The sequence below is a fragment of the Acipenser ruthenus genome, chromosome 3 (genome assembly GCF_902713425.1).
Source record: "Acipenser ruthenus chromosome 3, fAciRut3.2 maternal haplotype, whole genome shotgun sequence".
Taxonomy (NCBI): Eukaryota; Metazoa; Chordata; class Actinopteri; order Acipenseriformes; family Acipenseridae; genus Acipenser; species Acipenser ruthenus.
In genome coordinates this window covers 25,070,948-25,090,161 of record NC_081191.1, presented here as the reverse complement: position 1 = coordinate 25,090,161, position 19,214 = coordinate 25,070,948, and the positions used below count along the sequence as shown (strand labels likewise).

Genomic DNA, 19,214 nt, shown 5'->3' with positions numbered 1-19,214 from the left:
CATTATTTCACATTACACAGATATCACATTATTTTTACATACAATTCCCCATTTATACAGTTGGGTTTTTACTGGAGCAATCTAGGTAAAGTACCTTGCTCAAGGGTACAACAGCAGTGTCCCCCACTGGGGATTGAACGTATTCCATCAAAACAATAAACAACTCTTTGCATCAGGCCCACAGTTACAACCGATTGCCTTTATCTGATTTTTTTTTTATTTTTAATGTAAAAAGTTACATTACCTGTGTGAGTGCGAATGTGGGCTAGAAATGCCATGGAGTTGCTGCTTTTGCAGATCTTCCCACAGTACTTGCAGATATTGCCTCGATTCTCTTCTCTTTCATTGTTAATCTGTTCTGTATCTTCCAAGATGTACTTGTTTACTTCTCTCAGCAGTTCTTCGTGCTTCTCCTTAATATGCATGAAAAGTTCCTGCTCAGAATTAAAGGGGTCAGTGCATTTAACACACTTGAAAGTGGCACCTCCTTCTGGCAGCTCTTCTATGCTTGCTTGCTCATTCCTCAGGTGACCTGCACTGGTCAAATGCTGGTGGAGGTTGCTCTCTGTGTAAAATGATTTTCCACAGAGTAAACAATGAAAAGTCTTCTCTTTTGTGGGATGTTTCATAGATATGTGCACATTCAGGCCACTAAGGCCATCAGCCAGGAATCCACAGTCTTCACACCGAATGCGAGGCTTCTCTATTTGTGAAGATCTCCTCTTCTTTCTAACAGGTTGTAAGTTTTCATTACCGGAAGCAAGTCCTTCTGAACTCTGAGCCCCTTCATAATCAGTATATTCAACATCAGAATAGTTTTTTAACATAACAATGGAAGCGTCAAATTTAACAGCTCTAGATAATTCCTTTGTCTGAGACTGACCAGTAAGATTAGATTCCTGCAATTCTAGGTTACCATCAACTTGTAAGCCCTCAGTGACCGATTCATCCGTCTCCCAAACACTGTTTTTAACAGCTTCTTCGGTTTCATGTTGAGCATCTATTTTAGCCTTTTCTGCAATATCACCTTCTTCACATTCAACTACCTGGATATTTATTTTTTGGCCCTCACCAGTTTTAGTTCCACATCCTCCTGAATGCAAATCTTGGCTATTCTCCAAGTTGTTACCTTCACTGTCTTCACTGGTCACACTTTCTAGTGGTAATCTTGTGGATTCTGTATTCCTATTCTCCACAGTTCCTCCAGTAACATTTGTGTCATTTTCCTTATTTTCCATAACTGTAGTATTTACACTGACTGACTCACTAGGACTTTCCTGTTGTGTTTCATTGTGGCTCTCTTCTTGAAGTTCATCTTCTCCTCCACATTTGGCTGTGGTTTCCACGGGTAACACTTCTGCTGTTTCTTTCAACTTTAACAGGTAGGCCTGGCTTTTAAGCTTGTGCTTTTCTGTTGCTGCATGTCTTGTCATCTCCCTACGAGTGACAGCATAATAGTTGCATCCCATACATAAGTATTCAAAGTCTTTAGTATGTTTGCGTTTAACATGAAGGTCAAGAGATGAAAGGGAATGAGCAACAAAACTACAGTGAGAACAAGAATTAACTGCAACATCTTTCATTTTTGTCGAAGGAGAATCGTCAAGAACTTGTGCATGGCCATCCTGATTTTGTGAAGGAAAGCAATCCTCTGGTATTTCAGCTTCAACAGTATGCTCTTTTTTTGCCTGGTTTATCACAGCTTCTGTCTGATTTTCAGGGTCTAAGCCTGTATTAGCTTTAATGTCTTGTAGCTGGTCTCCAGCATTCAAAATATACTGTCCATTGTGAGCTATTGCAACACTACTATCAGGAGAAACTTGTTCAGTTTGTGGGTTTGCTTTCACTGTCAATAATTTGTGTGCTTTATGCTTTTTGGTAGAACAATGACGATCCATATCTTCTTTAAGTATGCAATAGTACTTGCACACTTTGCAAGCCTTCAAAGCATGAGACTTTATTGCACTACTTTCATTCTCTGATTCATCAGACTTATTTGTGCCCTGTTCTTTGTGCGAAGCTTCTAAAACATCATCAGGAGAAACTGGTTTCATTTCTTGGTTTATCTTCATGGCCATTACTTTTCGACTATTATGCTTCTTGGTAGCACAATGACGATCCATATCATCTTTTCGAATACAATAGTATTTACAAATTTTACAAGCTCTCAAAGCATTTATTACACTGCTTTGATGCTCAGTTTCTTCAGACTTCTCTGCATTCTGTTCAACGTGTTGAACTTCTACAACAACACCATCCAGAGAAGCTGGTTCATTCTCTGGGCTTGCCTTCAAGGCAGTTTCTTCACGGTTTATATGCTTCTTGGTAGCACAGTGACGATCCATATCTCCTTTAGTTACAGAAAAGAAGTTACACAACTTGCAAGCATAACTGTACTGGTGGCTGTGCCTTCGTTTAATGTGAACATTGAGATTGGCAATACTGGAAGCAACAATCCCACAATGTTGACATTTTGTAGATGCAGTTGCCTTTGGTCGTCCTCTTTTACTTTTTCTCGAGGTAGGAGCCATCATGGTGTCAGTCACAATAATACCTTCCATATTCCCGGATGACTCTTCAAGTGTTGTGTTCTCAACATCAGACAGCCGTCCATCATGGCTATTTTTGTTATTTTTCTCTTTGGTATTAACAGTTGAAGAGAAAGTAGGTTGTTTTGATTTTTTTGGAATCGCTGACATACTTATACATACTTCCTCAATAATGTCTTCAGATGAAATGCCAAGATTGCTTTTCTTAGCCTTTTGCAAGTGCTTTCTCCTGTTGGTATGTTTCTCCATGCCTTCAAATGTCACTGTGTAATAATTGCATACCTTGCAACAGAAGTGATATTCTTTTTCATGTTTTACTTGTATGTGTTTTAAGAGAACTGAAGAATGTTTTGTTTTATATAAACATTTCTTGCATTGTAGCTGGGGTTTGCTATGTGTTGAACGTTTTAGTAAGTTTACTGCAACCACTCGTGTTATTGATGGTTTCACTTGATCTCTTGGTATCTGCACTTCTATCTCAGTAACATTTTTCCTTAATTGATGTTTGTTACTCTGACAGTGCTTATCAAAGTCACCTTTTACTACACAAGAATATAGACAAGTCTCACAAAAGAACTTCATTTCTTTTGTATGGCGCCTTCCAATGTGATGCTCTAGACCAAGTTTACTCTGAAATTCATAACTACAGTAACTGCAAACATATGGTGGTTTTTGGTTTGAAGATGGTGGTTTTCGTTTTGCGCCACCCTTACTGGATTTTGAGTTAGAAGTATCCTTCCCAATAGAAGACTCTTGCTCTGAACTCATTTCTGAACCTTGCAGCTCCACCTCCACATTTTCAACAGACTGAAGGTTCAGAATGAAAGAACTGGAGCTTGACTCATTTTCCTGTGGAAGTTCAATATTAACTTCATTTACTATCATTTCAGATGTGGCTTCTGCATTGAATGAACTTTCTATGGTGGTATCATTTGGTTTGATTTCACGTTCTGCCTGTTTTTCTCCAAGGAGGCTATCCTTTGCATTTACATCGACAATTTTGGTGTCCTTGTCCTGAAGTATCTTTTCTTTTGGACTACAAACAAGATGCACTTCATTTGCATTCTTCCTATTTACACACTCATTTGCTGCACAGTCTTGTTCAACAGTTTGGCTGCCCAGTTTTTCTTTGCTAGTTTGTTCCCTGTCTGTGGCACTCTGAACATCAGATCCACCATCATCATCATCACCATCATCATCTGGTGCGTTTTGCTTTACACCCTTAAACCTTTTAGCTTTTGGTGGAGTTTTGGCTTTATTATTGTCTTCTTCATCTTCAATTTCAGAGGAAGCTAAATTCTGCTGTGTGGTTTCCGCATTGGGATCTTTGGTGTCTTTCTTTTCAGGTAAAATGTCAACCTCCATTTCATCAGAGGCTGGAATTAACAGGCTATTAATTGAGCTTTCAGGGACTGAGGATTGTGAGCATTTAGACGGCTTTGTTTTGTTTTGTTTTTTGGTTAACACATTTACCAGCCTCCCCTTCGCTGCAAGATTCTGCCTGCGAAGGTGTGTCTTTCCAAGGTAATGAGCCTGAAGAGTACTATCATCACGACACTGAAAACAACAACATTCACAAGTGAATGTTTTTTCTTTGTGATTCTTTTTGATATGCTCATCCATTGATGCCAAATGTTCTGTCCTATAGTCACAGTGAGGGCAGATGTTCCCATTAGTTGATTTTATTCGGCTTTTCTTGGTAGGCTTGTCATAGTCAGATGCAACTTCCTTACTACTAGGTATACTAGCATTGCCTTTTCTACACAAGTCATTTTTGCTAACGTTGCTTTCCTTTTCTGCACTAGAAGCTTGTGATGGACTGGAAGCAGTGCTGTGGGAATGCCTTCTTGTTACGTGCACTTTTAAGGCAGTGGGGTTTTTTCCCCTAAAATCACAGAAGGAGCATTCACAGGTATCAGCATCCTTTTCACGATCGTTTCCCTCTTTTGGTTTTTCCTTTTCTATGTTGACACTACACAAATCACTTTGTTCTTGGCCAGGGGACACCTTTTGAAGCTCATTATCCTTCTCCATGTCCTTTCCATTGCCCACATCTTTCTGAATTTGTTCCAATTTATCGAGCTTTAGTCTTTTGGCTACTAGGGTGTTTTCATGATCGTCTTCTCCAGGCTTTGGGTTACTCTCTTCAATTTTATCTTCTTCGTTTTTAAGTGTCTCCTTTCCTGGACTCAATTTACGCTTTGTCTTAGAATTACTTCTGTCGATTTGTGCTCTGTCATTATTACAATCTGTAGGTTCTTTAGGGGCTTCCATGTTTTATCCATTTATTTGATCAAACCTGTAGTAAATTACAAAAATAAGACATTAGAAATCAAATTGTATGCAGTACAAGCTTGTATTTACCAAGATTACCTATAATTTCACCATAAACTAATCATTTTAACAGGGCTTCTTAATTTAAACATCTTCACATTATGGTATAGTTTATTACATTTTTCAGGTCTGTTTATTGGAAAGAAGACATGACATCCTACATTGCGGCCCTCCCCTCGGCCTGCCTGTGTCTTCCCTTATACATGCAGTATGAATACCTTCACTTTCTACATCATTGAAATTACAGTAGGTGTTAAACTAAACTGGCATTCAAAGTATTAAATTAACTTCCCAGTAAAAACACCCTCAAACATGCAATTTAGAGGTGGGAGAACCCTTCCTCACAGTGGTGACGCCAGGGGGAGGCGACGGGTGGGGGGCACCACGCCTGAAATTTGTTCGCCTCCCCTCCTGCTCCCCTAAAATTTCCACTAAAAAACTACATCTCCCAGGCTACCATGCACGAGAAAAATACACCCAACAAAACATTATCCAATCTCTGGTTAGCACAGTTACCTTTACAGACAATCAGAGTAAGAACATTTCAGTGCTACTTAGTGTCATTGTCAGTGACGATTAAATAGATGATCACACGAGTGAGAAGGAAGGAAACTGGACCCATGACTTGTACCTCCTGGTAGTAAAACAAGTAGCCTATACTATTAAGCAAAACTGTTTTGTAAGTTATAGGATTTTTATTAATGCATTTCCTTGTTTTATTTTCCTGTGTTGTGAGCTTTTTCATGTTGTTATATTTATATCTTAATTGAGATGTTAAAATACAAGTCCTAAGTCATGTAATTATTTGCAGACAAAGCCCCCCATGATTGCAAGTTTGAAAGGCACAAAACTATTTAAAAATGGTACCTTATTGCATTAATATTAGATTGCATTGTACACTTTACAGTAGGTAATAGAGCTATGTGTCATACAGAAATATTTTCTGACAAGTCCACATCCAGACTAGTGATTTTTTGTGTGTGTGCTGTGTACAGTAAAACAAGCTATGCTAACAATTGGTATCTCTTGAATATAATTTACTGTCAGTGAGTATTTAATATTACATTGCGAGTCACCGTGGTAATTTTGAGTTTACTAATAACAAAAATTCACAAAAACATTCTGCAGCAAAAATACTCCTACAGTCCTTTCTTAAAACTTCAATTTTCTTCCATGTGTCTCCTTCCCCTTATCCTTAAGATCATAATAATCGGCCCCTGTGACAGGTTGGCCTTGTGGTGCGACATCACAGACTAGGAAGAGAATCGACACAACAACATACAGAACAAAACACTGACACAATACAAGACGGCACACTGGCCAAAAGAAACAAACAATACAGCAAGTAAACACTGAACAAACAAGTATCATGCTGGTCCAAATCCAGCATGAGTAGCAATTGTTATGTTTCTAGTTTCTGTTTCACTCACGTCTCTCCCGTTCTCCACTCTGAACACACTCTACACGATCAGCCAAAGCTGCGGGTTTATATACATACATACATTATTATATATATATATAAAAAGAAAGTTTAACCCCGTCCATGCTGCAAAAACAATTTCACAATCAAATAACGTATTTTTACACACATAAACAAATAATAATACAACAAATACAAAATACTAAACATAATATGCACAGGGGCAGGGTGTACCCCGTCACAGCCCCCCAAGCCCATCTGTCTGCCACCCCTTCGCCTCTCCTCTTCTAGAATCCTGGAGTTGCCACTGCTTCCTCAGCAATCTTAAGAGAATTTCATGAAATTAACAGTACAACAAAGACGATTGGTTCCATCTAGTGGACACTGGCCCATGAGCCAGATTCACTTCAGTTCTAGTTGGCTACGCTTTTTATAGTGGAATAAAAACTACTTACAGTATGTTCTAAAACTAGTACAAAAAGTATATATAAATTGTAGATGCAAGTAGAAGCCTTTGAAAAACCTCCTGAGCTGTTTATTTCAACAACATCCCACAACTTTTGTCTTTGGAAACAGTACAGCCTATACTGAACCAGTAAATAAAACCTTATAAAAATTTGTGACACTGAATTGTGGTTCGTGGATAGGATGTTCAGTAATTTATAATAACAAATACACATATACTTTGATAAAACGCAACCAATCACAAGTCCAAACCCAATAAAAAATAGGTAGGGGAATTTTCACCTGGAATCTGATGTTCTCAAGTACTAATGGATGTCCAATCATTTGTTCTCTATGTAAAAGTGTGACATACAAATGCAATAGCCCTTCCACTATATCTCTGTGGAGTTAATAATGAGTCAAGTCATTAGGTTAATCATTTCCTTGGTGATCATTTAGACAAAGAACTAATACTACTTTAAAAGATTCCCATATGGTTTACATTTTTTATTTTATCATTATTTAGGTTGTTACATTATTGGTTCATATTAAAACTGCCTAGCACAGCAAATCACACCAATGTTTGCTTGTAATTGAATCTGATAAAAGCTACTGACTAAAAATCAGGTTTAAAAAATAAGCTTTAAGCCTAGATTTAAAAAAATTATTGCATCGGCTTTCATATTATGAGAAATAGAATTCCATAGCCAAGGGGCATAGTAACTGAAAACCTTAGTACCATATAGTGTGCCGCGTTTTCGGTTTTTATCTTTAAAAAAAAAAATCCAGGGAATTTTACATTAAAATAGGGATAAAAATCAGAAAAAATTGTTTTTAACTGAAACATCGGTAAACAAAAATTATGATTAATAATGTCCCTGGCATGGATGATGAGCAGAATCTGTGCACGTCAAAGCCACGTTTTCCCAAGTTAGCTGGTACTTTGCGAACGTTTGGGCAATCACTGTGCTGACGGAAATAGTATCTACAGAAGGTATGAACATGACATCAGCACAAAACAAGCCAGGTTTATTCACCTTGAAATCATAAAAAGAAAAGAAAATGGTGCAAGCCATCAGGAGACGCATCAAAAAACACACTGGACATTTATATCAATGCATTCCATATAAGTTTACCAACTAAACAATCACCATTTTCTGTCATATATTTACAATTAAGATTGTCGGCGTTAGGCAGTGTTTTAGCTGATGGACAGACAGTACTGTCGCACGAAGTCACCAATACATACCTCTCTGCAATAAACAGTGGCTGTCCAGCAAAGCAGAGCGCTCCGACAAACTTATTAACAGTCATTCTCTGCTTTCTTTTTATTAAAGCGTGTGTAAAAAAATTGATTGCTTGTCTCTCAGTTCACTTTCTTGTTTTAGTTTAATGTGTAGCTTGTTCTTCTGTATGTTCTTTTATTGTCAGTGCGAACATGTACCTCAATGTATTTGCAGCGCTATGCATCCTCTGCCTCATCTGACCCACTTCTGCTATTTTTGCTTTTTGTATAATTCGAAACAACTGATTCATCTCCCCATTCCTAATCCACTAAAAATATTATATTTTCTAGATAGCAACTGTGAATACTTACAACACCAGATCGCATAAGTGTAAATTAATTATGTATTGGCTTTAATTTACCAGTACACTTTTATGCAAATAATTTGTTTAAATATACGATATACGTTAAATATATGATTCATATCACGATACTCATGAAAAACTCTGCTTGACGGACTTAAATATTTCAGATCTATACACAGATTCAGTTGAAAATCAATTCTCTGTATTTACCACTAAGTAGTATAGCACTTGATTGAGTTTAAAGACAAAGCAGTATGTCAGCTAGAGTTTCTGGGATATGAGATTTAACTTCATTAACCAAATCTCCTTACCACATTTCTGAGGAAGGAAAAAAATACTAAGCAATGTGTTTGACAACTATTAAAGTACAAAGTTTGTTCATGTGTTTCTTTAGAAAAATCTAAATACCAATTCTTTCAGCATTAAGGTGTGACGTTAATTTTTTTTTAAATGCACATCAGCATTTTTTATTGCATCATACTTAACTTTAACTCAATAGATTATTATAAGACTTATTATTATTATTCAGATACACTTCAAAATTCGTATAGCCTGTCCTCATTCATAAATGACAGACTTTCCTTGTGTGTATATATATCATTCAAACCGGATTATGATAAGGAAACATTAAAAAGAGAGTAATATATTAAAACTGGTAAAATGAAAAAGAAAAAACATAGCTATCTATTTATATGAAATAAAATGCTCTCTCACAAAAGGAGAAATATACAGCATTTGAATACAACAACTAGTAACTTCAGTAAAATTTGCCATAGCAGCAAGTTTTTACAGACACTGCTTGCTTACTGATTCTCTGTCCACAATAAAAAAAAAAAAGGCAGTCTCCGCCTCCTCTCTACTCCCATTGGCCAGAATCACAGCTGTCTCAACTCCCATTAGCCAGGCAGCGTTTCAGTAGTCTGTTCTGAAGCCTCAATACAGTGTCAGTATTCCCTGCTAGCAATGGAATACAGAAAAAAAACATTTCCTCTACTCCCGCTTAAATTCTGGAAGCGTCTGACCGGCTCACTACACAATGGGATATGTCTAGGATCAAGTGGAATTTACGTTCAGACAACCAAGAACTTTTCTTTCATGATTTACAGTTTAATAAATGTGGTATATTAGCTATTCATTTCAAGCTTGTATCGTGATACACAAAGGTGTATCGTATTGTGTTGTAAAGTATTGCTATGCACCGATACACAATGAATCGTCTCATCCCTAGCTGTCAGTATACATCAGAACGTAATATAAAGAGTGTGTGTGTATGTACCGTATTTGCTTGAGTATAAATTGAGAAATTTTAACCCAAAACACAATCCTGAATTTGAGGGGGGGGGGGGGTCGACTAATACACGAGCAAAACCCCCCCTTATGTCAGCAAACCTCTGATGTCTGCAAAAGTCCTGGCCGGTGTGTGGTTACTGCAATCCCAGTCTGTACCTAGCAGGGTTTAGGAACCAGAGGAGCCCTGTGCAGCCATGCATTCAGTGCGTGAGGCAAGTTCACATTCAGTACTTAGCCACACACCTGCACCCTGCCCCCTGTGACATTGTCTATATATAAAAAAATGAATCCCAGGTTTGTTTACATCCAGAGCTGTCACGTAACACAGACGCAGTTGTACAGCCAGACCACACCACCTCCCACATTCCATTGAAATACATACTTCCATGTGGGCTAAGAAGGAACAGGGGGTGGGGCTTGTATACTAAAATAATATTATTATAGACTATACAAAAAAAACATGTACTGCAGTTGTAGGTAGAAGTGCTTACAAAATTGTTATTTTTGCAAATCTGCCGCTCAGACACTGTCAGGCTATCCAATACATATATTTAGGAAAATTAACACCTGAAGGGCACTCTAACAATATTTCAGGAGTTACTTTTTGTTTTCTGTTACTCTAAACTTACCACCTCTGTTTCAACACATTACCAAAGGAAGGGTCGAACCTTCGATTGTACTCATTTGCATAATTTATTGGTGACATCACTACTAGTTTTATATTTGATTGAAAATCCTATTATTTTTACAGGTAATCCATATAAATGAAATAGAACATTCATATGTAGTTTAAAAATACATTACACAGAACAGCAATCATGTTTTTATAATTTAAATAAAAATAAAAACACATTGTTTATTTACACGTAAATGATGCTGCTTGTGATATACACAGTAAGCTTGCACTGCAGCAGCACCAACCGCAGCGGACTTAGGCAAAACAAAGGTTTATTTGACAGTCACCTTTCCAAGCAGGTTATCAGTCACATTTTACTACTACTAAAAATATTAATAATAATAAGAGATTGGTTGTGCCTCCATGATACATCAACAGTCGCTTGCACTTTTTTTTTTTTTGGTCGTCTGGGCATTTGACAAAAAAAATCCCAAACAGCTGAGGGGTTTCGAGACATTTCTTTCAATACAGCTTATACTTGTGGGACATATTCCCTGAATATGATAATACATGAACGTGTATTAGAAATGTAACTGGATTCATTAATGAAACTGTGTGTCTTGAGAAACAGAGCAAACTGCTGTGTCTTGAGAAGGGGGCCTCTGGTTTGCAGACAGACTGAACTATTATTATTATTATTATATATTTCTTAGCAGACGCCCTTATCCAGGGCGACTTACAATTGTTACAAGATATCACATTATACATTATTTCACATTATACAGATATCACATTATTTTACATACAATTACCCATTTATACAGTTGGGTTTTTACTGGAGCAATCTAGGTAAAGTACCTTGCTCAAGGGTACAACAGCAGTGTTCCCCACTGGGGATTGAACCCACAACCCTCCGGTCCAGAGTCCAGAGCCCTAACCACTACTCCACACTGCTGCCCTTATGTGACCTACTGATTAGAGGGCCGGCGCCTGAATTCGATTAGGCTGAGCGGACAGTTGAATTATGTACAGATAATTCACACGTGCAACAACAATCATTTTGACGCAAGGAAGACATAAACTAGCGATGTCCCAGTGGAAAAGGACATTAAAACATCAAATGACTGCAAGTTTAAAAAAAAAGGCAAAATACACAAATGAACTCATAAAAGTGTCTATTTAGCAGAGTGAAAAAGACTAAATATCCAAGCAAAACGGAACATTCTGCGCTCCACATCGAATGCTAAACAAGGTGCTGTCACTCTGCTAAGCAAAGCTGCAACTTCGGGACTGACTATAAACCACACCAAGACAGGGACAGGACTCTGCCTGAAAACAGACCCAAGACGAGGAAGCAAGCTGCAAGCGAGTCAATGACCACAAGCAACGAGACTGAGGCACCGACTGGAAAACTGCCATAAAACTTACAGCGACTGTTATCAGACAAACCAGTCTGGGTCTGTTGTACACCTAAAACCACAGTATCCAAAAGAAACTGTGCCCTGCTACCGGCGTAGCTAAAGATTCAGCGAAGAGGACAGAGTGGACGGGCACTGTTGTGGCTCCTATACCGAGGACTGAAGACTTTGTTGCAGCTGTTTGTTGATTCTATTAAGAATTGAAAGCTTTGTTGCCAAGTTTGATCCAACGTGGGATTGACGATTTCGTTGTGAGAGGAGAGCTTTTTGTACTGAACACTTCAACAGATTGAGTTTCCAAAAGAGCAGACCAAAAGTCTAAGTTTCAAGGAACTGTTGAGTATAATTCCAGTTGCATTTTCCTTTCATGGAAGTAAATTAATTAATTGTAACACATTCACGTAGAATTGTACTGTTAATTATTTAGTTTGCACACTTTACGTGTGAAATAACTTTTAGTGAAACTTGATGAAGTAACTATAAGTAATCTACCTCATATTGTTGAATGAAGAATTTATTTAAAAGTAAAACTTGCCATATACTTAATCTATATACCATTAATAAGTTGAATGTGATATGTTGTTTGCATTATCTCAGATTTCCTCTGTGCTTGGATGTGGGCATGTGTATGTGAGCGAGTGACTAGCTGCGTTACAGCTTGCTCCTGCTGCAGTTTGTGTGTGAGGTGACAGGCGGTGTCGTATTTCAATTGCCTGCTAGTCAAGTTAAACCAGTGAGAGTTTTGTATTGTGTTTTGTTCTTAGAGACTAAGAGATTTGCTTTCTAACTTTTCTGATTTCTGTTTATTGTGTACTTAATATAATACTACTGATTAAACATTCCTTGTGTCTGCGCGTGAATGTGTGTTCATAGTAAATCCTCGATCTTTGTAACACATCAATTAAATATTGTTAGTAAGAGAACTAATTAACCCAGATGAACATTAAATTATCAATTACTGAATTGTTCCTACATGCTATACAACGCTTTTCTGTCGAATTGGCAAATGAAGAAATTAAAGGTTTGCCTCTGGATAACACAAGCTGGAGCGGGGAGGGGAGGACGGTGCTCAGTTTTCAAAATTAAAATTCTTAGTGTTAGCGTATATTTTAGGGCTGCAACAAAGGATACATTTGACCTTCGAAGGTTCGGAACACATTACCGAAAGAAGGTTCGAACCGTCGATGGTACTAATTTGCATAATTTACTGGTGATGTCATCATAACTACTTGTTTATATTTGATTGAAAATCCTATTATTTTACATGTTCACATGTAGTTTAAAAATACTAAAACAGTAATCATGTTTTTATAAATTAAATAAAAAAAACATTGTTTATTTACACTTGTGATATATACAGTAAGCTTGCACTGCAGCAGCACCAACCGCAGCGGACTTAGGCAAAACAAAGCTTTATTTAACAGTCACCTTTCCAAACAGGTTATCAGTCACATTTTACTACTAAAAATATTAATAATAATATGAACTTCCGCTTGTCAAGTGACCCCGGAGATTGGATTTGCCTCCATGATACATCAACAGACTCTCAGTTTCCATTCAATGGCACCATACAGAGTTGCTAAGATTTAGTAGTGGATTTTAATACAACAACTTTTGTTTAAGTAACATGCATTATACAAATCAAAAGATCGAATTTATAATAATATATTTTATTTATTTTTAATTTGGAATCGCCAATTATTTTTTCCATTTTCTCCCCAATTTGGAAAGCCCAATTATTTTATTATTTCAACCCAGCTCACCGCTGCCACCCTCACACTGACTCAGGAGAGACAAAGATGGACACACGCGTCCTCCGAAACGTGCCGTCAGCCATCTGCTTTTCACTCTGCAGGCCCGCCATGCAGCCACCTCAGAGCTACAGCGTCGGAGGACCATGCAGCTCTGGACAACTTACCCGCAGGCACCCGGCCAGTCTACAGGGGTCGCTGGTGCGTGGTGAGCCGAGGACACCCTGGCCGACGCATGCTCTTCTCACCTGGGCGGCGCTCGGCCACTCGGGAGCTCCCCCATAATATATTTTATTTATATACCAATATTAACTTTGTGAGGCACCTTGAGAGGCGCGCATATAAAAACAAAAGGTTAAATGAAATGAAATGGAATACAGAAGACATAAAGTCCAAAACTAACTACAAAATGAAATGATAAACAGTTCTGACTGACTTTCTCTAAAGTATGGTCAAGTAATTACAGCAAAATGGCTCCTCACTGCTATATTTTTGTTTAATGTGTAAGTGTGAGAAAATAGTTTTTGCTTTGGCTTCACCTTCTTTTTCTTCCCTAAAACCACAAAGCTGCTCCGCCGCCTTACTATAAGAAAACACAGAAACATATATAGATATGTATAGAGACTTGTCAGCATGTTTCCAAAGTACCTCTGATTTTTGTTTTAGCTACAGTCAGGGTTTTCAAAATAAGCCGGCGACCGGCGCAATCCACCATCTAAAATAATATTTGCTATTTTATTTAAAAAATATTAAGATTATTTTCGGGTATTATCATTCAGTACATTTTTGTGTCCTGTCATTGCACTTTAAGATATAATACATAAAGCTATACATAGTACATAATAGCTATACACATCCAACAAAAATAAAACGTGTATTCCTTTTATTATTATATTGTAAAATATGTACACATAGGTGCTTGTAATTTTGGGAGTTCATGTATAGAGGCTCTACACCTTTAAGAAAAAAGGTGGTATTTCAGCTAATCCCTTGTCAGCTGATGACATACAAACAAATGCTTGCAAGTGTAGAGCAGCACGATAACTCTAGTTCAACATGTAATGGACATAAGATCCAAAGTATCGCAATAGTATCATGTCATGATATTGTGCATGGTATCGTATCGATACTCCCTAAATGAGGTTTCTATCTTGTCCCTAGAAGGGTCCATGTTTAGAAACTTGTCATATGAAATCACATATTCCTCACCTTTGGGTAGTGCTATTGTTGATAGGTCTCCCATTATAAAAACAGGTTTGGTAAAACGCACAGCATAGTTGGTGTTGTTGTCAATGGTTAGAGATCATTCGGGGAGGTCAGATGAATGCAGCTCTGCTGACTCTGTCGGGTAAGTGACTTGCTATGGATGGAGCGATAGCCTGGGTTTTGTTGGTGCCTTCTTGGTAGAAGCAGCATACCTCCAACATGCAAGAGAATGTACTCTGTAGTTGTGACATTTCTTACTTATCATGCATCCAATTAGAAACTAAAATAATGCTGTACAACATTTTCCTTAGTTGTGTCTTACTATTTTGATCATCACCAAAGCGGGCTTAATGCAGTACAGCACCATATCTGCTAATAAGGTATTAAATGCTTGCTCTCCTAATGAAAAAACAATAAGGCATCTTATTTCAGTTGGAGATTTAACTTAGGGTTTCTGAGGGTTAAATGATTAAATTTGGGAGCAGTTTAGATTGTAATTTACAGTGGTTGCCTGAGTACCTATTAAGCCCATCTCATAAAAAAACGAATTTTGCAAAAAAAAAAAAAAAAAAAAAAAAAAAACATGGAAACTAATGCTAATGTATTTTGCATTTTATGAAAAACTTAACAAATTTAGAAGTTGTTTGGTTTTGATGGAGTGAAACTACTGTACCACTAATCTGAAACGTTTCTACATAGTATTTTATATATAAAATAACTAATACAGACTTCCTCACTTACATATGGTACATTAATTCCTTAAGTTTATAGTAAGAAACAGTACTACCCTCTAAATTGGTAAAAAATAGATATAAAACGTAGTTTTCAGTGGGTGCTTTAAGATTTCATGCAGCTTTCGAAACAACCACCAGGATAGCATTCATATCTTAACAACCAAAACTGTTATTCATATCTTAACAACTGATTGGGTCAGAATAATAACTGACATAAGCAAACAAACACCCACTGGATCATCCAAGATTTTCAGTAAGAGAAGATACGACTTTTAAAAAAAAAAAAAATGGTTATAATAAGAAGCGGTGGGGTTAATAGGTACACTGTAACTCCAAGTACAGAATATTTTAGCATTCAATGGTATAGAAATTAAATTGACACGTCTCTCTCTCTCTCTCTCTTCAGTGCTTAAAGGTAACTTAATACCATCTTTTAAAAAAAAATCCTAGTGTAAAATGCATATATTCAATGTCACATGGCCTGCATTAATATAATTATACACAAGCATATAATGGAGAAAAATGTAAGAAAACGCCGGAACAATATAGTTTTAAAATTATGGTTGAAAAATGCTGCACTCCTCTAACTCTCCTGTCACCGCCCCACTCACTGACATTTCCCATACACGAAGCAGAAATGATCAGTTTAAACCTGAGGTCTGTATCAAAGTTGGAGATCAGCGTGTCCCGTGTTATTTTGTATTTGTTTTTGTTTTTTTGTTTGTTTTTTTTCGCTGCAATTGATAATAGCACAGAACAGAGCTGGGGATGTTTTGAAGATAGTACACTACGGTCTAAATTCGTTCCAATTGACCATATACGTTTACTGGCTACACACACACATTGACCGTAGACCCATTAATTTAAATAATTAACCACAGAACAAGCTAGTAGTCGTAGTATACTAACGATATGTGTACAGACACCAGGCAATGCGCAAGAAACATACAAGACTCAAATGAGAAAGGTGGTTTATTGTGCATTTTGTTAACACCCCAGGCTATCAGATTTTCATTGTAATTGTCGTGAAAACTAAGCGTAATTCTAAATTAATTAAAATGAATAACGTCAAGACATTTCTCATTATTAAAATTAGTTTCTTTTCTTTAAACGAATTCTATCGTGCAAAAATTGTTTTCTAGTCTGACCAACACCTTTCTCAACATCAAATGCTACTCCAAAGACACCCCTGATTGACAAAGCAAAAAGCTAATCAGACAGATTTTTACAAACTCAAACCACCCCGTGTCCAATCTAAATTCAGACGGGGCGGGATTGCTGTGCCAAAGACAGAAAACGACGGCAGCACAGAGAGGCCCAAAAGCCTGCAGAGCGATCTTGGGAGGGAAACGGTTTTGCAGCCAGAATTATCAGCAATCGTCATTATATTCAACTACAAACAAGCTGACAGTAGCTTTTTAAAAAGCTAATATTTAATATAAGTAACTGTTGTAAACGTTATGTAAGTTCCTTACGTACCTTAGTCGTTGTATTCCCTCGGTCCGCTCGCTATGTTCTTAGTCACAAGTGGCGTGCCGTAGAACGAGTCGTGCGTCACTCACAGTTGATAGCGGCTTGCGTTGGGGGCGTGGGGAGCTTAGCTGATCAGGTGATGTTAGGGGGGTGGAAACGTTACTGTATAGCCAGAGAGGTTGTTTTTACGTATTTTATCAAATGTGACCCTTTAGGTCTGGGAATGAATTCTCATCAGGGTAAATACAAAGACAACTCCGCTCAAAATAGCAGACCAGCAAAGCTACAGATGTATACTAACTTTTCAGTAGAACTTAAAAATTGAAAACATTTTAAAACGGTAGTTTAGTCAATAAATATAATACCGTATATTGTAGAGTGGAACAATATGCACCAGTTGTTTTTTTTTCAAAGAAACAAAAATGTGCATAAACAAACTAATTCCAATATACAAACACATCGTATATAAATATTAGTCTTTAACTTAACATTCAAGAGTTATAGATGTAACTATTTATATTATTACAATTATAGCTAAGGATTAAAAAAAAGTAGAATTTCTAGCAAGATTTTTTGTTCCCTTAAAGTTTATACTTTAACTCGTAATTTCCACTCCATTGATTAAATCACTAAACAAGCAAATAATACAAAATATATTCAGTACACTAAGAAAGGGACCCCTGATAATGTTGCATAGTAGTACCTATACCTAGAAAACACAAGGATTAAGCAAGAAATGAAAGAACATAAATGCAAAGCAAAGAATGTACAAGGATAAGGAGGGATGGTTATGCTTGGATGATGCAATGATCAAATTATGACTGCAAAGAATATGCAAGCATTGTGCAAGGTATGCATTGCATCCTTCATTGTCATTGTATCATGCTTCCATAGTTCTTACTTTAAGCTTTATTTCATGGTCTTGCTTGATCCTAGCATAATCCTTGTAGTTTTTTGGTAAAGTTGTTTTCAAAGCTGTTAATCATGAAACATCAAGATAACCCGTTACAGTGATATGGCAGTAGCAAAAAAAACAGGTCTTTATATTTTTATTTGACAGCTGTGTTGGTCCATTAAAAAGGAAGAAGAAACCTGTAATATAATACTGATATATGATATAACACAACTGCTCCTAAAAACACAGAACACCTCAAGCAAGTCTGAAAGGACTTTATTATTACTTTTTTATTATTATTTGCTGCTCTGTAGGTAACTTCTCCTTAGCCAAGCAGTTCCTCAGTCCGGCACAACTCCTGCGGGAAAAGATAAAGCCGGAATAGCTGCATGACCCCCACTACATTTAGCAGTGAATAATCACAAATTCATTGTGCAGAATATATTTTGGTGTGGGTAACATATTGATTATGATGTAAAAACCAAATCGGGAGACTTGTGAGGTATGATAATTGGATCTAAAACAGGTAAGACATTCAAAAATATTTTGAAAATGTAAATGGTATAAAGGTCCCTTTAATATGTTTCTCTTTTCCAGAGCTAATCCAGAGTTTGGGTTGTAATTTATCAATCAATCAATCAATCTTTATTTTATATAGCGCCTTTCATTGTGGACCACCATCACAAAGCGCTTTACAAGATGCAGTAACAACAAGAAAATCCATAATACTTTAAATACAGAGAAATGCATAATACATGATATACAGTAAAAAAAAAATGCATAATACATTAAATACAGTGAAAAATGCATAATACATTATAATAGCATAATACATGAAATAGTAGCAACAACACAGCAGCTAATAGCAGATATCAGGATAAGGAGCATGGAAAGCAAGAGAGAACAGGTGGGTCTTGAGAGCTTATTTAAAGAGAGCGACAGTGGGAGCATCACGCACCAAAGCTGGGAGAGAGTTCCAAAGAGTCAGGGCCATGAAGCTAAACGAGCGTTCTCCAAGCGTGGTGCACTTTTGCTTGGGAATAACAAGCAGGCCAGAGTCAGAGGACCTCAGCTTGCGGGCAGGGACATAGCAAGTTGAGGAGGTACTCGGGACCTGTGTGATGAAGGGCATTGTAGGTGAGCAGGACAGTTTTGAAAATAATCCTGAACTTTACAGGTAGCCAGTGCAGCTGGGCAAAACGGGGGGTGATGTGTTCACGTTTTTTACATCTGGTAAGGATCCTGGAGGCGGCATTCTGAACTAGCTGCAGTCGGTTGTGTGCTGGGAGACCACCATATAGAGTTGCAGTCGTCGAGTCGAGAGGAAACAATTGCATGACAAAGTATCTCGGCATCCGGCAGGGAAAGGTAGGGACAGACTTTTGGAGATGTTTCGAAGATGGTAGAGGGAAGATTTGACCACGGACCATTTATGACCTACTTATACTTCAAAACACTGGCTAATGTTCGAGCATTTATAATTTTGACAGGATT

The 19,214-nt window shown here is 37.3% G+C and overlaps 1 protein-coding gene across 2 annotated transcripts in view; it reads right to left on the bottom strand.

The window, feature by feature from the left end:
* Window positions 1–16,965, bottom strand: part of LOC117394736 (zinc finger protein 407-like) — a 274,187-nt gene extending 257,222 nt beyond the window's left edge. For both annotated transcript variants that reach the window (XM_033993241.3, XM_059012746.1), the window contains exons 1-2: window positions 16,832–16,965; window positions 245–4,848 (exon numbers count right to left, since the gene is read on the bottom strand). In XM_033993241.3, the coding sequence (XP_033849132.2) occupies window positions 245–4,823 (4,579 nt within the window). In that variant the 5' untranslated portion in view covers window positions 4,824–4,848; window positions 16,832–16,965. The remainder of the gene's footprint in view (window positions 1–244; window positions 4,849–16,831) is intronic.
* Window positions 16,966–19,214: the final 2,249 nt, after the last annotated feature.